The following is a 14,129-nucleotide window of genomic DNA, read 5'->3' as shown; positions in this document are numbered from 1 at the left end:
TATATAGTGGGAGTGTTGGATCTGTGAGGGGAGCGAGAGTTGGGTCTGTTGAGGGAGGGAGAGTTGGGGTCTAATGAGGCGAGGAGAGGTTGGGGTCTGTGAGGGGGGAGAGTTGGATCTGTGAGGGGAGAGAGAGTTGGGTCTGTGATGGAGGCGAGAGTGTTAGGGTTGTGCAGGGGAGGAAGAGTTTGGCGTCTGTGGGGATGAAGAGTTTGGGTCTGCTGAGGGAGGAAGTTGGGTCTGTGAGGGGACGGAGAGTGTTTGGGTCTGTGAGGAGAGGAAGAGTTTGGGGTCTGCTGAGGGAGGGAGGACTGAGTCTGTGAGGGAGGGGAGTTGGGTCTGTGCAGGGAGGTGAGACTGGTCGTGAGGGAGGAGAGTTGGGGCTGTGACGGTTAGAGAGTTGGTTTGAGGGAGCCGAGAAGTATGGGTCTGTGCAGGACGGTCGGAGAAGTTGGCATGTCTGTGAGGGGAGGAGAGGTGCGTCTGTGCAGGGGGGAGAGTTGGGTCTGTCGAGGGAGGCAGAGTTGGGTCTGTGAGTGAGTAGGGAGAGTTTGGGTCTGTGAGGGAGAGTTTGGGTCTGTGAGGTTAGGCAATGAGTTTGGTCTGTGAGGTAGGCAAGAGTTGGATCTGTGGAGGGAGAGGGAGAGTTGCGCCGTCTGTGAGGAGGGGCGAGAGTTGGTCTGATGAGGAGGGAAGTGTGGGTGTCTGTTGAGGGAGGGAGAGTTGGATCTGTGAGGGGAGGGAGAGTTGACGGTCTGTGGGGATGGGAGAGTTGGGTCTGTTTGAGGGAGGAGGTTGGGTCTGTGAGGGATGAAAGTTTGGTCTGTGAGGGCAGGTGAGAGTTGGCGTCTGAATATGTGAGGGAGGGAGACTGGTCTGTGAGGGGGGAGAGTTGGGTCTGGAGGTAGGGAGAGGTTGGGTCTCTGATGAGCCGGAGTAGAGTCTGGCGGTCTGTGAGGGAGGCAGAGTTGGGTTCTGTGGAGGAGGAATGGTCTGTGAGGGAGGCGAGAGTTGGCGTCTGTGAGGGATGCGAGCAGTTGCGGTCTGTGAGGAGAGGAGAGGCGGGTCTGTGAGGGAGGGAGAGTTGGGGTCTGTGATGGGATGGAGAGTTGGCGTCTTGTGACTGAGGGAAGAGTTGGCCGTCTGGCTGAGGAGGAGGAGAGTTGGTCTGTGAGAGAGGCGGAGAAGTTGGGTCTGTGAGGGAGGGAGAGTTGGGGTCTGTTGAGGGGAGGAAGAGTTGAGGTCTAGTGAGGAGGGATGAGTTGAGGATCTGTGAAGGAGGGAGAGTTGGGTCTGTGAAGGCGAGGGAGAGTTGGGTCTCATGACGGAGGAAGAGTTGGCGTCTGTCGAGGGAGGCAGAGTTGGGTCTGTTGAGGGAGGGAGAGGTTGGCGTCTGTGGGGAGGGAGAGTTCGGTCTGTGAGGGGGGAGGTGGGGGGTCTGTGAGGGAGGGAGAGTTGGATCTGTGAGGGAGCGGGAGAGTTGGGGCCGGTTAGTGATGGATAGGAGACTGCGTCGTTGTGAGCGAGCGAGATTGGCGTCTGCTTCTTGAGGGAGGAGAGTTGCGCTGTCTTGAGGAGGGAGAGTTGGGTTGTGTCAGTGGCAGGCGGACTGCCGTCTGTGAGGGAGGTGAGAGTTGGTCTGTGAGGAGGGAGAGTTGGCGGCTGGTCTGTGAGGAGGATCAGTGGATCTGTGAGGGATGGAGAGTTGGAGTCTGTGAGGGAGGGGGACTGGTTGTGAGCGGAGGGAAGAGTTGGTGTTCTCGTGAGGGGAGGGAGAGTTGGGCGTCTGTGGGGCGGGCCAGAGTTGGGTCTGCTGAGGTAGGAAGAGTTGGGTCGGGTGAGGGAGGGAGAGTTGGGGTGTGAGGAGGGGAGTTGTGGTCGTTAGCCACCCCAGCCACTAAATGCTCACTTGATTTTGCACAACGCATGCTCTCACGATCTCAATTCTTATTGCCATTCAACGTTTTGTGGCGGTGTACACCGATGATCGTCACGTCTGTTGTCATCATCAAGCGGGCGATGACGAACAATAGACTATGGGGGACCCTGCTGTGGGCGTTTGCAGTCTGCACGAAAAATTCACCCTCATTTGCCAGCGCGGCCTGTAGAAATGCTTCTAATTCACTGGCCCACACTTAGGTTTTACAGGCCCGAATCAAGGATATCATATTATGAAGAGAACGAAACCGCCGACTGGAAACGGAAGTTTTGCGATTCTAGCGCCGACAAACACGCATGGTGTTGACTAAGTTACTTCCCTACTTAAGATCGGGAATATGATGCCCTTCGGTAAATAGGGCGCGTAAATTTTCATACAAAATTCGGGCCATTTCAGGTACAATTCTCAGACTGTCATCAGCATAAAAGAAGCCTTGAAATATCTTAATAGATTATATACCATTTACTCCTTTTTTTTTACTGGCCCATCGGGCTTGTTCATTTACCAGTTGTCGTTGGCCCACGAAAAAATTTACTGGCCTCGATACCGGGGCAGCTGTGTTAATGGGTCGCAGACTGGCGTTGACGTGTGTGCTTGACTCGCAGGGTTACGTGCCCGAACAACGCTTTTTTGGGGGACCCTGGTGGGCGTTGACGTGTGTGTTTTGCTCGCAGGGTTAACGTGACGGGACGCCGGCGTATGGTTCGGCGCGCTGGTTGGCGCTGGCGGGCGGCGACATGCCGGCGGGTCCGGCTGAACGTGCTGCCCAGAGCGCGTTCGGATGTGCGTACGACAGTCGGTCGACGAGGACAACGTGTACACGTGCGTCGCACCGCTGGCAGCGCCCGACGTGAATGAGCATCGTCATGCTGGATGCTCAACCATGGCTTCACGACGCTTTACGGCAGTATCCTGGTGATTTATCCTTAGGCCACAATTTAAAAAAAAATGTTTGCCCTCACCCGACAGGCCTGAAAAAGATTTGGGTTATGGTAGGTAGCTTGTTTTGGTTTTTTTTTTTTACAAATTCAGCATGGTGTTACTATGCTCGAGGTGTGCTTGTGCTGGAGATAGCTTTTCTGTGGAGTGTTTGTTTTGCTTGGTACATATAATGTATTGCCTAGCAGATTTATATAATGTACAGCTGATACATTTGCTAAAAAAAAAAAATGTGAAATAATCAATAAAATTGTTATTGAGTCGCCTTTTTTGGCGGGCGTGGTTGAGGGCAACAAACAACATTTTTATTATGCCCGTATACTTACAGACGGTACGAAATTAACGGGAGGCGGAGTCAAATACGCCCTGATTTACTGTCGCGACTCCTGGTTTGGACAATATGCAGGAGTCCGTGTGACTTCCCTGAAAGTTCTGCAGTGCTCGACACAGCGGTCGCCGTCCAGGATCGCAATGGCGACCAAAACCTTGCTAGGCGACTAAAAAGATACCAAAACTAAATATTACAGGCCAAATAAATCTTGGCGAGTACAATTTCTGTTCGGCGCTTACACATGAGCAACAGTGCTCAGACTTCGATTATCGCAACACTCTGGCGCGACATCGCTGGCTTCCTATGTAATATGTTCGGTTAGAATATTAGACACGGCCGTTTAGTTCGACTGCTTGCATATTGTCAGACGTACGCCTGCACGTTTGTCGTGTATTGTGTGCGCGTTGCCTACGCAGGGCCAGGCATCCCTATAGTCGCGGTCGATCGAAAACCGCCGCGCCGCGAGTCAAAAAGCGCCGCGGCACGTGTGACCTTTGGGGCTCATTTTATTGAAGTAGCCGCGCGGCCGGCTTCTGCGACTGTTTCCACCGTGGTATGCTAGCGTTTGCACACTCAGCTCAGCCTGCGTACAGTTGCCGCAGGGTACATAGCCTGCGGCAAGTGTCTGCGGGCTATAGTATAGAGCTTCGGGGCACCAAGCGTATTTTTCGCACCGATCGCGACGATTAAAATCGTCAGCGAAATTTATACGCTGCGAGATCACGAAGGGGCACACGTAGCGAATTGATAGCGTACGCGCTACTGCCACTCGCGATCAACAATGATATCACCAACAACGTACGATTGGTTTATTCGCCTCGACAAAAGGTAGCGCCCGGACACAGGCAGACGAGCGAATTCTCAGCGTCGCATCAATCCGCCGGCTTAAATAATCGGCCGAAAATAATCTAACATTTTTATACGGGCGATGTTCGTACCGGCTACGAGAAATCGTCATGTCGACCGTGAACGGGCACATGCCGGGGCGAGTTTTCGAGCGATTTTAAAATGGCGCGCATCGGCCGAAAAATACGTCTCGTGCTGCCCTCATTACTACGTAGGAAACGTAGGTCAGAACTGTTTCATTCTCGCCACGACGTTCTGGTTTTTTCGACGCTAGCAATAAAGACTGGTGCGTCTGGTGCGCTCTGTTTATAATCATATGTCGATTATGTAGCTATTAACAGCCCCCCTGAACCGCCTGACAGGCATCGCCCTTTGGACCTGCACCGGCTGCGGCCCTGGACCCTGGGGCTGAAACACAAATTTGTCATTCTCTCCCTGGCTATCTGATTGGATAAAATCGAGCTAGCTCCGACAGCTAACAATCGAAATACTGGTAGTACCCAAGAATGCTACAATATAACAGTTATATGTAGTTATGCTGTATACAGTTATATGTAGCTCCTTTCGTAGTCGCGACATGACGGATTACGTCACGGGGCGTTACCGTTAGCAACGAGGCTGAAGCCGAAAGAAAGAAAAATCATGGCGGTACGCGTGGAGTTTTTTGAAGAGCGTCGTCATCAGCGAGAAAACTTATGCGTTCCAAATTTTCCTTTTTCAGTAAAGAAGACCCTGCCATATCACAGATAGGGGGCCTTACAATCATAACAAGTAGCTGGCGCACACCTATACAAATACTGCATTACACATGTATCATATTAATATGTGTCGTTATGGTTATGATTATATTTTAACCGAAAAATGCAATGAAAATTGGGCTACACTTTTCATTTTGGGCCCAGTAGAAAATTAAATTCTCTTGGTGGCCCAAAAAAAAAAATTTTGGGCAGCTTCGGCTGACCGAGTGTCAAGCACGTGCTTCTGCCATACTAACTAGTTTATTCGGGAGCCGTCCTCGCTGAATTACTGATTTTTCAGCTGAGCAGACGTGCACTGCATGAATCTTAAAAATAGCACATGCCGCTTATGATTAATATCCTTTATTTTGAACTCAAGCTGCGCCGACTCCCTATTTTGCTGTGGACTCCCTCTTTTGAGGTAGCGACTCCCTTTTCAAAAGGTAATTTCTATCCCTGTACTTATTCTACTGCCATGCGCTGCAGTTTACAGTTTCACAGCATGCTTACAACAATTCCTTGATTGTTGTACATCAGCGTATACGATGTCACTAGCCATGCTGCCCAGTTACAGTTTACTAGTGCTTACAGCCAATCCTTGGATTATCAGCTTATCGTATCACTGCCCATGCTGCCAGTTACAGCTGTCACAGATGCTGTACAGCAATATCTTGTGATTATCACTATACTGGTTATCACTGCCATGCCTGCAGTTACAGTGTTCACAGATGTTACAAGCAATATCCTTGTCATGTTGTCTCAGCTATACTTATCACTGCCATGCTGCAGTTACAGCTTACAGACGCTTACAGCAATTTCCTGTGATTATCAGCATACTTTATCCTGCCATGCTTGCCAGTTACGCAGTCACTAAGATGACCTTAAGCATATCCTTGTGATTATCAGGCTTATACTTTATCACTGCCATGCTGCTTACAGCGTCACGAGATGCTTACAGCATATCCTTGTGATTATCAGCTATTACCTATCACTGCCATGCTGCAGTTACAGTTTTTCACAGATACTCACAGCAAGTCCCTTAGTTTGTTGCTTATCACTGATACTTATCCACTGCCATGCTGCCAGTTACGTTTCACAGAATGCTTACAGCAATATCCTTGTGATTATCAGCACCCTATACTTATCCACTGCATGTGCAGTTACAGTTTCACAGATGCTCAGCAATATCCGTGTGTGAGATCACTATACTTTATCATGCCATGCTGCAGTTTACAGTTCCCTTTCACAGACGCTTACAACAATGTCCTTGTTGTTGTCATCAGCTATACCTATCACTGCCATGCTGCAGTTACAGCTTCACAGATGCTTACAGCAATATCCTTGTGATTATCACCTATACTTATCACTGCCATGCTGCAGTTACAGCTTCACAGACGCTTACAGCAATATCCTTGTGATTATCACCTATACTTATCACTGCCATGCTGCAGTTACAGCTTCACAGTCACTTACAGCAATATCCTTGTTGTTGTCATCACTTACATAGCATACTGGGTTTAATGTAGGCCAGATTTCCTATTTACAATCTTAATTGAGGTTAAAATTCACAATGTACTGATGTAAAAAGAAGATATTTACCTTGTTTTTACAAATAGGTTCTATACTTTTCACAGTAGCCACAATTTTTTATCGAAGCTATTTTATTCTATAATTTCACTAAAAATGCTGGGCTGCAGGCTACGCACTTTTTTTTTAAACAAAAATATCCGGAACAAGACTAAATAATAACATAGCATATAACTCGGTCGTATCCTTACCTCTATCATGCTGAAATGAGCTTCATTGATGCCTGCAACAGTGTCATTATTATCTCCTCTACCACTATGCCCCAATTTTTTTTATGTAATGCTTAACCGTTACTCAAAATCCATTATCGAAATTGGCCATGAAGTGACAAAAAGAAGAAGAAATTGAAGACTTTGAATTAGAAATCAAGAAGCACACATGTCGTACAGAACGCTCAGTGAGCTAACCTAATCTTAGCTAAAGTGAGCTAACCTAATCTTAGCTAACTTTTAACCTTTTCTTAACCTGTCGCAAAGAAATACTGGAGTTGAAAACGGCTAAGGGTCTCGCATTACAGGACATGCTTACAGAAGTGCACAAGTATGTACATAGAAGTAAGTAAAATCCTGCCATATTTACGTAGAAATAAATGAAATCCATGCCATATGATCATAGAAATAAGTGAAATCCATGATATATGTATGTAGAACTAGGTAAGTTTGTGCCGCATGTACGTAGATTAAGTAAAATCATGTCATATGTACTCAGAAGTAAGTATATATGACCAATGTCTCATTTACATGGAAGTAAAGTCGCGCCAAATTTCTGTCAAAGTACGTAAAACCCGTGACATGAATGCTCTAGCGTCCATCTAATTGCTTCAATTTTGTGAACCCACGAATGGTTATTGCAATGTAGCTGTTACCTGTTTGCAGTTGATTTCCCGTTGCATGTGAGGCTCCACCTACTTGAGAAGATGGCAGATGTAGAGTAAGTGTTTGTTAATGCAAGCAGTGATTCTTATATATACCTTGTTAGTACACGAATCTGTTGGTCAAAAGGCTTGTGTCGGCACAGCGGGGTGTTGCTGCACTCTACTAGAGTTAGCTTCTAGGACTTTGCTGGAAAGGTCAGCTGTGCCAGCAAATAGCAGTGCCATTTAAATGTGTAGCCTAGGCAACATGGTTACCTTTTGATGAGGTGTTATTGCACACAAATAGTCATGATATCATGTGAGACTTGATTGTTTATTACGTTTGGTACCAACGCTGTTGTCTGTCGTTCATAGGTACAGACTGGCAGCAGGAACGAGTGAGAAGATGCAGCTCGCAGCACTGTTAGGAGCATTAAGAGTTGGGTGCAGTGCACCCCAGCCACTGATGCTACACTTGTTTTGCACACGCATGCTCTCACCGATCTCATTGGCATTCAAACGTTTCGTGCGCGGTGTGACACCGCATGATCGTCACGTGTGTATCATCAAGGTGACGAACAATGGCATGGGGACCCTGGTGGGCGTTGCAGTCTGCACGAAAAACTTCCACCCTCATTGGCCCAGCGGGCCTGTAGAAATGTATAATTCACTGGCCCACACTAGGTTTTACAGGCCCGAATCAATGATCATCATATTATGAAAAGAGAAACCGAACCGGACTGGAAACCGGAAGTTTTTGCGAATTCTAGCGGCGGCAAACACGCATGGTGTTGACTAGTTACTTACTTAAGACCCCTACTTAAGATCGGGAATATGATGCCCTATCGGTAAATATCGGTAAATTTTCATACAAAATATCGGGCATTTCGGTAAATTCTCAGACTGATCATCACATAAAGAAGCTGAAATATCATTAATAATTATATACCATTTACTCCATTTTTTTTCACTGGTCCATCGGGCTTGTTCATTTACCAGTTTCGTTGGCCCCACGAAAAATTTACTGGCCTCGGATACCGGGCCAGTGGTTAATTTCGCAGACTGGCGTTGACGTGTGTGTTTGCTCGCAGGGTTAACGTGACGGACGACGGCATGGGGGCGCTGGTGGCGCTGGCGGGCGGCGACATGCGGCGGGCGCTGAACGTGCTGCAGAGCGCGTCGATGGCGTACGACGTCGTCGACGAGGACAACGTGTACACGTGCGTCGGTCACCCGCTGCAGCGCGACGTGAAGAGCATCGTCATGTGGATGCTCAACGACGGCTTCACCGACGCTTACGGCAGTATCCTTGTGATTATCACCTAGGCCACAATTTAAAAAAAAATTGTTTGCCCTCACCCGACCCAGGCTGAAAAGTTTGGGTAGGTAGGTAGGCTTTTTTTTAGGGGGGTCTTTTTTACAAATTCAGCATGGTGTCTACATGCTCGGGTGTGCTTGTGTGGAGATAGCTTTTATGTTGAGTGTTTGTTTTGCTTGGTACATATAATGTATTGCTGCAGATTTATATAATGTACAGTGATACAATTTGTAAAAAAAAAAAGAATGTGAAAAATCAATAAAAATGTTTGAGTCGGCCCTTTTTGGCGGGTCGGTCGGGTGAGGGCAAACAAACAACATTTTTATTATGGCCCTATACTTACAGGGTGCGAAATTAACGGGAGTCCGGAGTCAAATACTCTCTGATTTACTGTCGGACTCCCTGGTTTGACATATGCAGAGTCCGTGTGACTCCCTGAAAGTTCTGCAGTGCTCGACACAGCGGTCGCGCCGGTCGCAATGGCGACAAAACCTCTCTAGGCGACTAAAAAATACCAAAACTAAATATACAGGCCAAAATAAAATCTTGGCGAGTACAATTTCTGTTCGGCGTTAACACAGACGCAAAACAAGTGCTCAGATTTCGATTTATCGCAACACTCGGCGCACACGGCTTCCTATGTAATATAGTTCGGTTGTACATATAGACACGCGCGTTTTAGTTCACTGTTTGAGATTGTCAGACGTACGCCGCACGTGTGTGTGTTATGTGTGCGCGTGCTACGCAGGCCGGATCCCTATAGTACGCGATCGATCGAAAACGCGCGCGCCGCGTCAAAAGCGCCGGCGCACGCGTGACCTTGGGGCTCGTTTATTAAGTAGCGCGCGGGCCAGCTCTGCGACTGTTTCACGTGGTATGCTAGTGCACACTAACTCTAGCCTGCTACAGTTGCCGCAGGCGTACATAGCCTGCGGCAAGTGTACGGGCTATAGTACTAGAGCTAGGGGCACCAAGCGTATTTTTTCGCCCGATCGCGACGATTAAAATCGTCAGCGAATTTATACGCTGATCACGAAGGCACACGTAGCGAATTGATAGGCGTACGCGTACGCCACTCGACGGATCAACATGATATCAACAACACGTCCGATTGGTTTATTCGCTCGACAAATATACGCCTGGACACAGGCAGACGAGCGAATTTCAGCGGGATCAATCCGCCGGCTTAAATAATCGGCCGAAAATATCTAACATTTTTTATACGGGCGATTCGTACGGGCGTACGAAATCGTCGTCGACGTGAACGGGCACATGCACGGGCGAGTTTTTCGAGCGATTTTAAAATTCGCCGCGATCGGGCGAAAAAATACGCTCGTGTGCCCCTCATACTACGTAGGAAACGTAGGTCAGAACTGTTTCACTTCTCGCCAACGACGTTCTGTTTTTTCGACGTAGCAAATAAAGCGTGCGTTGGCGCTCTGTTTATAATACATATGTCATTATGTACGTATTAAAGCAGCCCCTGACCCCCTGACCAGGCATCGCCCTGGACCTGACCGGCCTGCGGCCCCTGGACCGGCTGAAAACACAAATTGTCATTCTCATCCCTGGCTATCTGATTGGATAAAATCGAGCTAGCTCCGACAGCTCAACCAATCGAAATGCTGGTAGTACCCAAGAAGCTACATATAACAGTTATATGTAGTTATGTGTATACAGTTATATGTAGCTCCTTGGTAGTACCGACATGCGGATTAGTCACGGTTACCGTTAGCAACGAGGCTGAAGCCGAAAGAAAGAAAAATCATGGCGGACGCGTGGAGTTTTTTGAAAAGAGCGTCGTCATCAGCCGAGAAAAACTTATGGTTCAAATTTTCTTTTTCAGTAAAGAAGACCCTGGCCATATATAAGATTAGGGCCTACCAATACATACAAGTTTGCTTGGCGCCACACTATACAAATACTGCATACACATGTATCATATTAATATGTGTCGTTATGGTTATGATTATATTTTAACCGAAAAATGCAATGAAAATTGGGCTACCACTTTCATTTTGCCAGTAGAAAAAATTTCTGGTGGCCCAAAAAAAAATTTTGGGCCAGCTTCGGCTGACCGAGTGTCAGCACTGTTCTGCCATACTAACTAGTTTATTCCGGAGCACGTCCTCGCTGAATACTGTATTTTTCAGCTGGCAGACGTGCACTGCATGAATCTTAAAAATAAGCACATGCGTTATTGTTAATATCTTTATTTTGAACTCAGACTGCCGGACTCCCTCATTTTGCTGTGGACTCCCTCTTTTTGAGGTAGGGACTCCCTTGTTCAAAAGTTAATTTCTATCCCTATACTTATCACTGCCATGCTGCAGTTACAGTTTCACAGATGCTTACAACAATGTCCTTGTTGTTGTCATCAGCTATACCTATCACTGCCATGCTGCAGTTACAGCTTCACAGTGCTTACAGCAATATCCTTGTGATTATCAGGCTATCACTACACTGCCATGCTGCAGTTACAGCTGCACAGATGCTGACAGCATATCTTGTGATTATCACCTATACTTATCACTGCCATGCTGCAGTTACAGTTTCACAGATGTTACAAGCAAATCCTTGTCGTTGTCATCAGCTATACTTATCATGCCATGCTGCAGTTACAGCTTCACAGACGCTTACAGCAATATCCTTGTGATTATCAGCATACTTATCACTGCCATGCTGCAGTTACAGCAGTCACAGATGCTTACAGCAATATCCTTGTGATTATCAGGCTATACTTGATCACTGCCATGCTGGCAGTTACAGCGTCACGAGATGCTTACAGCATATCCTTTGTGATTATCAGCTATACCTATCACTGCCATGCTGCAGTTACAGTTTCACAGATACTCACAGCAATATCCCTTTGTTGTTGCTTATCACTATACTTATCACTGCCATGCTGCAGTTACAGTTTCACAGATGCTTACAGCAATATCCTTGTGATTATCAAGCTATACTTATCACTGCATGTGCAGTTACAGTTTCACAGATGCTTACAGCAATATCCTTGTGATTATCAGCTATACCTATCACTGCCATGCTGCAGTTACAGTTTCACAGATGCCTACAACAATGTCCTTGTTGTTGTTCAGCAGGCTATACTTATCACTGCCATGCTGCAGTTACAGTTTCACAGATGCTAACAGCAATATCCTTGTGATTATCAGCTATACCTATCACTGCCATGCTGCAGTTACAACTTCACCGACGCTTACAGCATATCCTTGTGATTATCACCTATACTTATCACTGCAATGCTGCAGTTACAGTTCACAGTTTCACAGACGCTTACAACGATGTCCTTGTCGTCGTCATCACTTAGATAGCATACTGGGTTTAATGTAGGCCAGATTTTTCTCTTACTCTTAATTGAGGTTAAATCACAATGTACGATGTAAAAAGAAGATATTTACCTTGTTTTTACAATAGGTTCTATACTTTTCACAGTAGCCACAATTTTTTATCGAAGCTATTTTATTCTATAATTTCACTAAAAATGCTGCTGCAGCTACGCACCTTTTTTAAACAAAAATATCCGAACGAGACTAAATAATAACATAGCATAAACTCGCGTCGTATCCTTACCCTGTCATGCTGAAATGAGCTTCATCACTTGATGCGATTCACCAGTGTCATTATTATCTCATCTTACATAATGCCCATATTTTTATGTAATGGCCTAACTGTTACTTAAATCCATTATCGAAATTGGCCATGAAGTGACAAAAAGAAGAAGAAATTGAAGACTGAATTAGAAATCAAGAGCACACATGTCGTACAGAACGCTCAGTGAGCTAACCTAATCTTAGTAACTTTGAACCTTTTTTACCTGTGCGCAAAGAAATACTGGAGTTGAAACGCTAAGGGTCTCGCATTACAGGACATGCTTACAGAAGTGCACAAGTATGTACATAGAAGTAAGTTAAAATCCTGCCATATTTACGTAGAAAAATAATGAAATCCTGCCATATGATCTAGAAATAAAGTGAAATCCATGCTATATGTACGTAGAGCTAGCGGTAGGTTTGTGCCGCATGTACGTAGATAAGTAAAATCATGTCTACAGAAGATAATATATATGACAATGTCTCATTTACATGGAAGTAAAGTCGCGCCACGTTTACATCGAAGTACGTAAAACTCGTGACATGAATGCTCTAGCTGTCCATCTAATTGCTTCAATTTGTGAACCGCACGATGGTTATTGCAATTGTAGCTGTTACCTGTTGCAGTTGATTTCCCGTGCATGTGAGGCTCCCTACTTGAGAAGATGGCAGGATGTAGAGTAAGTGTTTGTTAATGCAACGCAGTGATTCTTATATATACCTTGTTAGTACACAAATCTGTGGTCAAAAGGCTTATGTCCGGCACTGCGGGTGTTGCTGCACTCAGTTAGCTTCTAGGACTTTGCTGGAAAGGTCAGCTGTGCCAGCAATAGCAGTGCATTTAAATGTGATAGCCTAGGCAACATGGTTACCTTGATGAGGTGTTATTGCACACAAAATAGTAAGATATCATGTGAGACTTGATTGTTTATTACGTTTGGTACCACGCTGTTTCTGCCGTTCATAGGTACAGACTGCAGCAGGAACGAGTGAAGATGCAGCTCGCAGCACTGTTAGGAGCATTCCAGGTGGCACGGGACATGACAGTGAAGGAAGCAGTAGCACTAGTATGAAGCAGCCTGGGACATGATGACAGTGAAGGAAGCAGTGGCACTAGCATGAAGCAGCCTGGGACATGAGTGAAGGAAGCAGTAGCACTAGCATGAAGCAGCCTGGGACATGATGACAGTGAAGGAAGCAGTGGCACTAGCATGAGCAGCATGGGACATGATAGTGAAGGAAGCAGTAGCACTAGCATGAAGCAGCCTGGGACATGATAGTGAAGGAAGCAGTAGCACTAGCATGAAGCAGCCTGGGACATGATAGTGAAGGAAGCAGATGTCACTAGAATGAAGCAGCCTGGACATGAGTGAGGAACAGTGACACTAAATGAAGCAGCCTGGCGACATGACAGTGAAGGAAGCAGTGGCACTAGTATGAAGCAGCCTGGGACATGATGACAGTGAAGGAAGCAGTGGCACTAGCATGAAGCAGCCTGGGACATGATAGTGAAGGAAGCAGTAGCACTAGCATGAAGCAGCCTGGGACATGATGACAGTGAAGGAAGCAGCCTGGGACATGATGACAGTGAAGGAAGCAGCCTGGGACATGATAGTGAAGGAAGCAGTGGCACTAGCATGAAGCAGCATGACACATGATAGTGAAGGAAGCAGTGGCACTAGCATGATGTCCGTGACATCTAATGAAGTGGTTGGAGAGAAAAAAGAGAGCAGGCCAGTTTTTGCTCTAGAGACGTGCGCCATCGTCATACGGCTGTAATATAATCCGTAGGGACTTTGACGCATTTCTTTGAAGAGATAAACACGTTCCTGAATATATGTAATTAAATTAAATTGTAATAAACATGAAATGAGGGTTTTGTAGTGAAGCCTTCTTGTACAAATTCATTATTGCTACATTATTTCTTCATTATTTTTGCTTTAAAATGCAATGCTTGTACACGTTCTC

At 46.3% G+C, this 14,129-nt stretch overlaps 1 protein-coding gene and 1 long non-coding RNA gene across 3 annotated transcripts in view; both read left to right on the top strand.

Annotated features, from left to right (window-relative positions):
* The window catches only part of LOC106807156, a 10,825-nt gene extending 3,158 nt beyond the window's left edge, over positions 1-7,667 (top strand). Inside the window, exons 1-4 of one of the 2 annotated variants that reach the window (XR_001393624.1) lie at positions 2,810-2,846; positions 6,856-6,933; positions 7,255-7,309; positions 7,608-7,667. This is a non-coding gene — a long non-coding RNA (uncharacterized LOC106807156). Of the gene's footprint in view, positions 1-2,809; positions 2,847-6,855; positions 6,934-7,254; positions 7,310-7,607 lie in introns of those variants that run through there. The other variant, XR_001393625.1, reaches the window with a different exon arrangement.
* Positions 1-13,294, top strand: part of LOC106807127 (replication factor C subunit 5-like) — a 20,314-nt gene extending 7,020 nt beyond the window's left edge. The window contains exons 5-7 of the mRNA XM_014809389.1: positions 8,324-8,543; positions 12,789-12,841; positions 13,129-13,294. Coding sequence (XP_014664875.1) covers positions 8,324-8,543; positions 12,789-12,841; positions 13,129-13,234 — 379 coding nt within the window. The 3' untranslated portion in view covers positions 13,235-13,294. The remainder of the gene's footprint in view (positions 1-8,323; positions 8,544-12,788; positions 12,842-13,128) is intronic.
* Positions 13,295-14,129: the final 835 nt, after the last annotated feature.

This window comes from Priapulus caudatus, unplaced genomic scaffold (assembly GCF_000485595.1).
Source record: "Priapulus caudatus unplaced genomic scaffold, Priapulus_caudatus-5.0.1 Scaffold197, whole genome shotgun sequence".
In the NCBI taxonomy this organism is placed as follows: Eukaryota; Metazoa; Priapulida; class Priapulimorpha; order Priapulimorphida; family Priapulidae; genus Priapulus; species Priapulus caudatus.
Note: the sequence above shows the minus strand (reverse complement) of the source record. Positions and strands in the feature narration are given on the sequence as shown.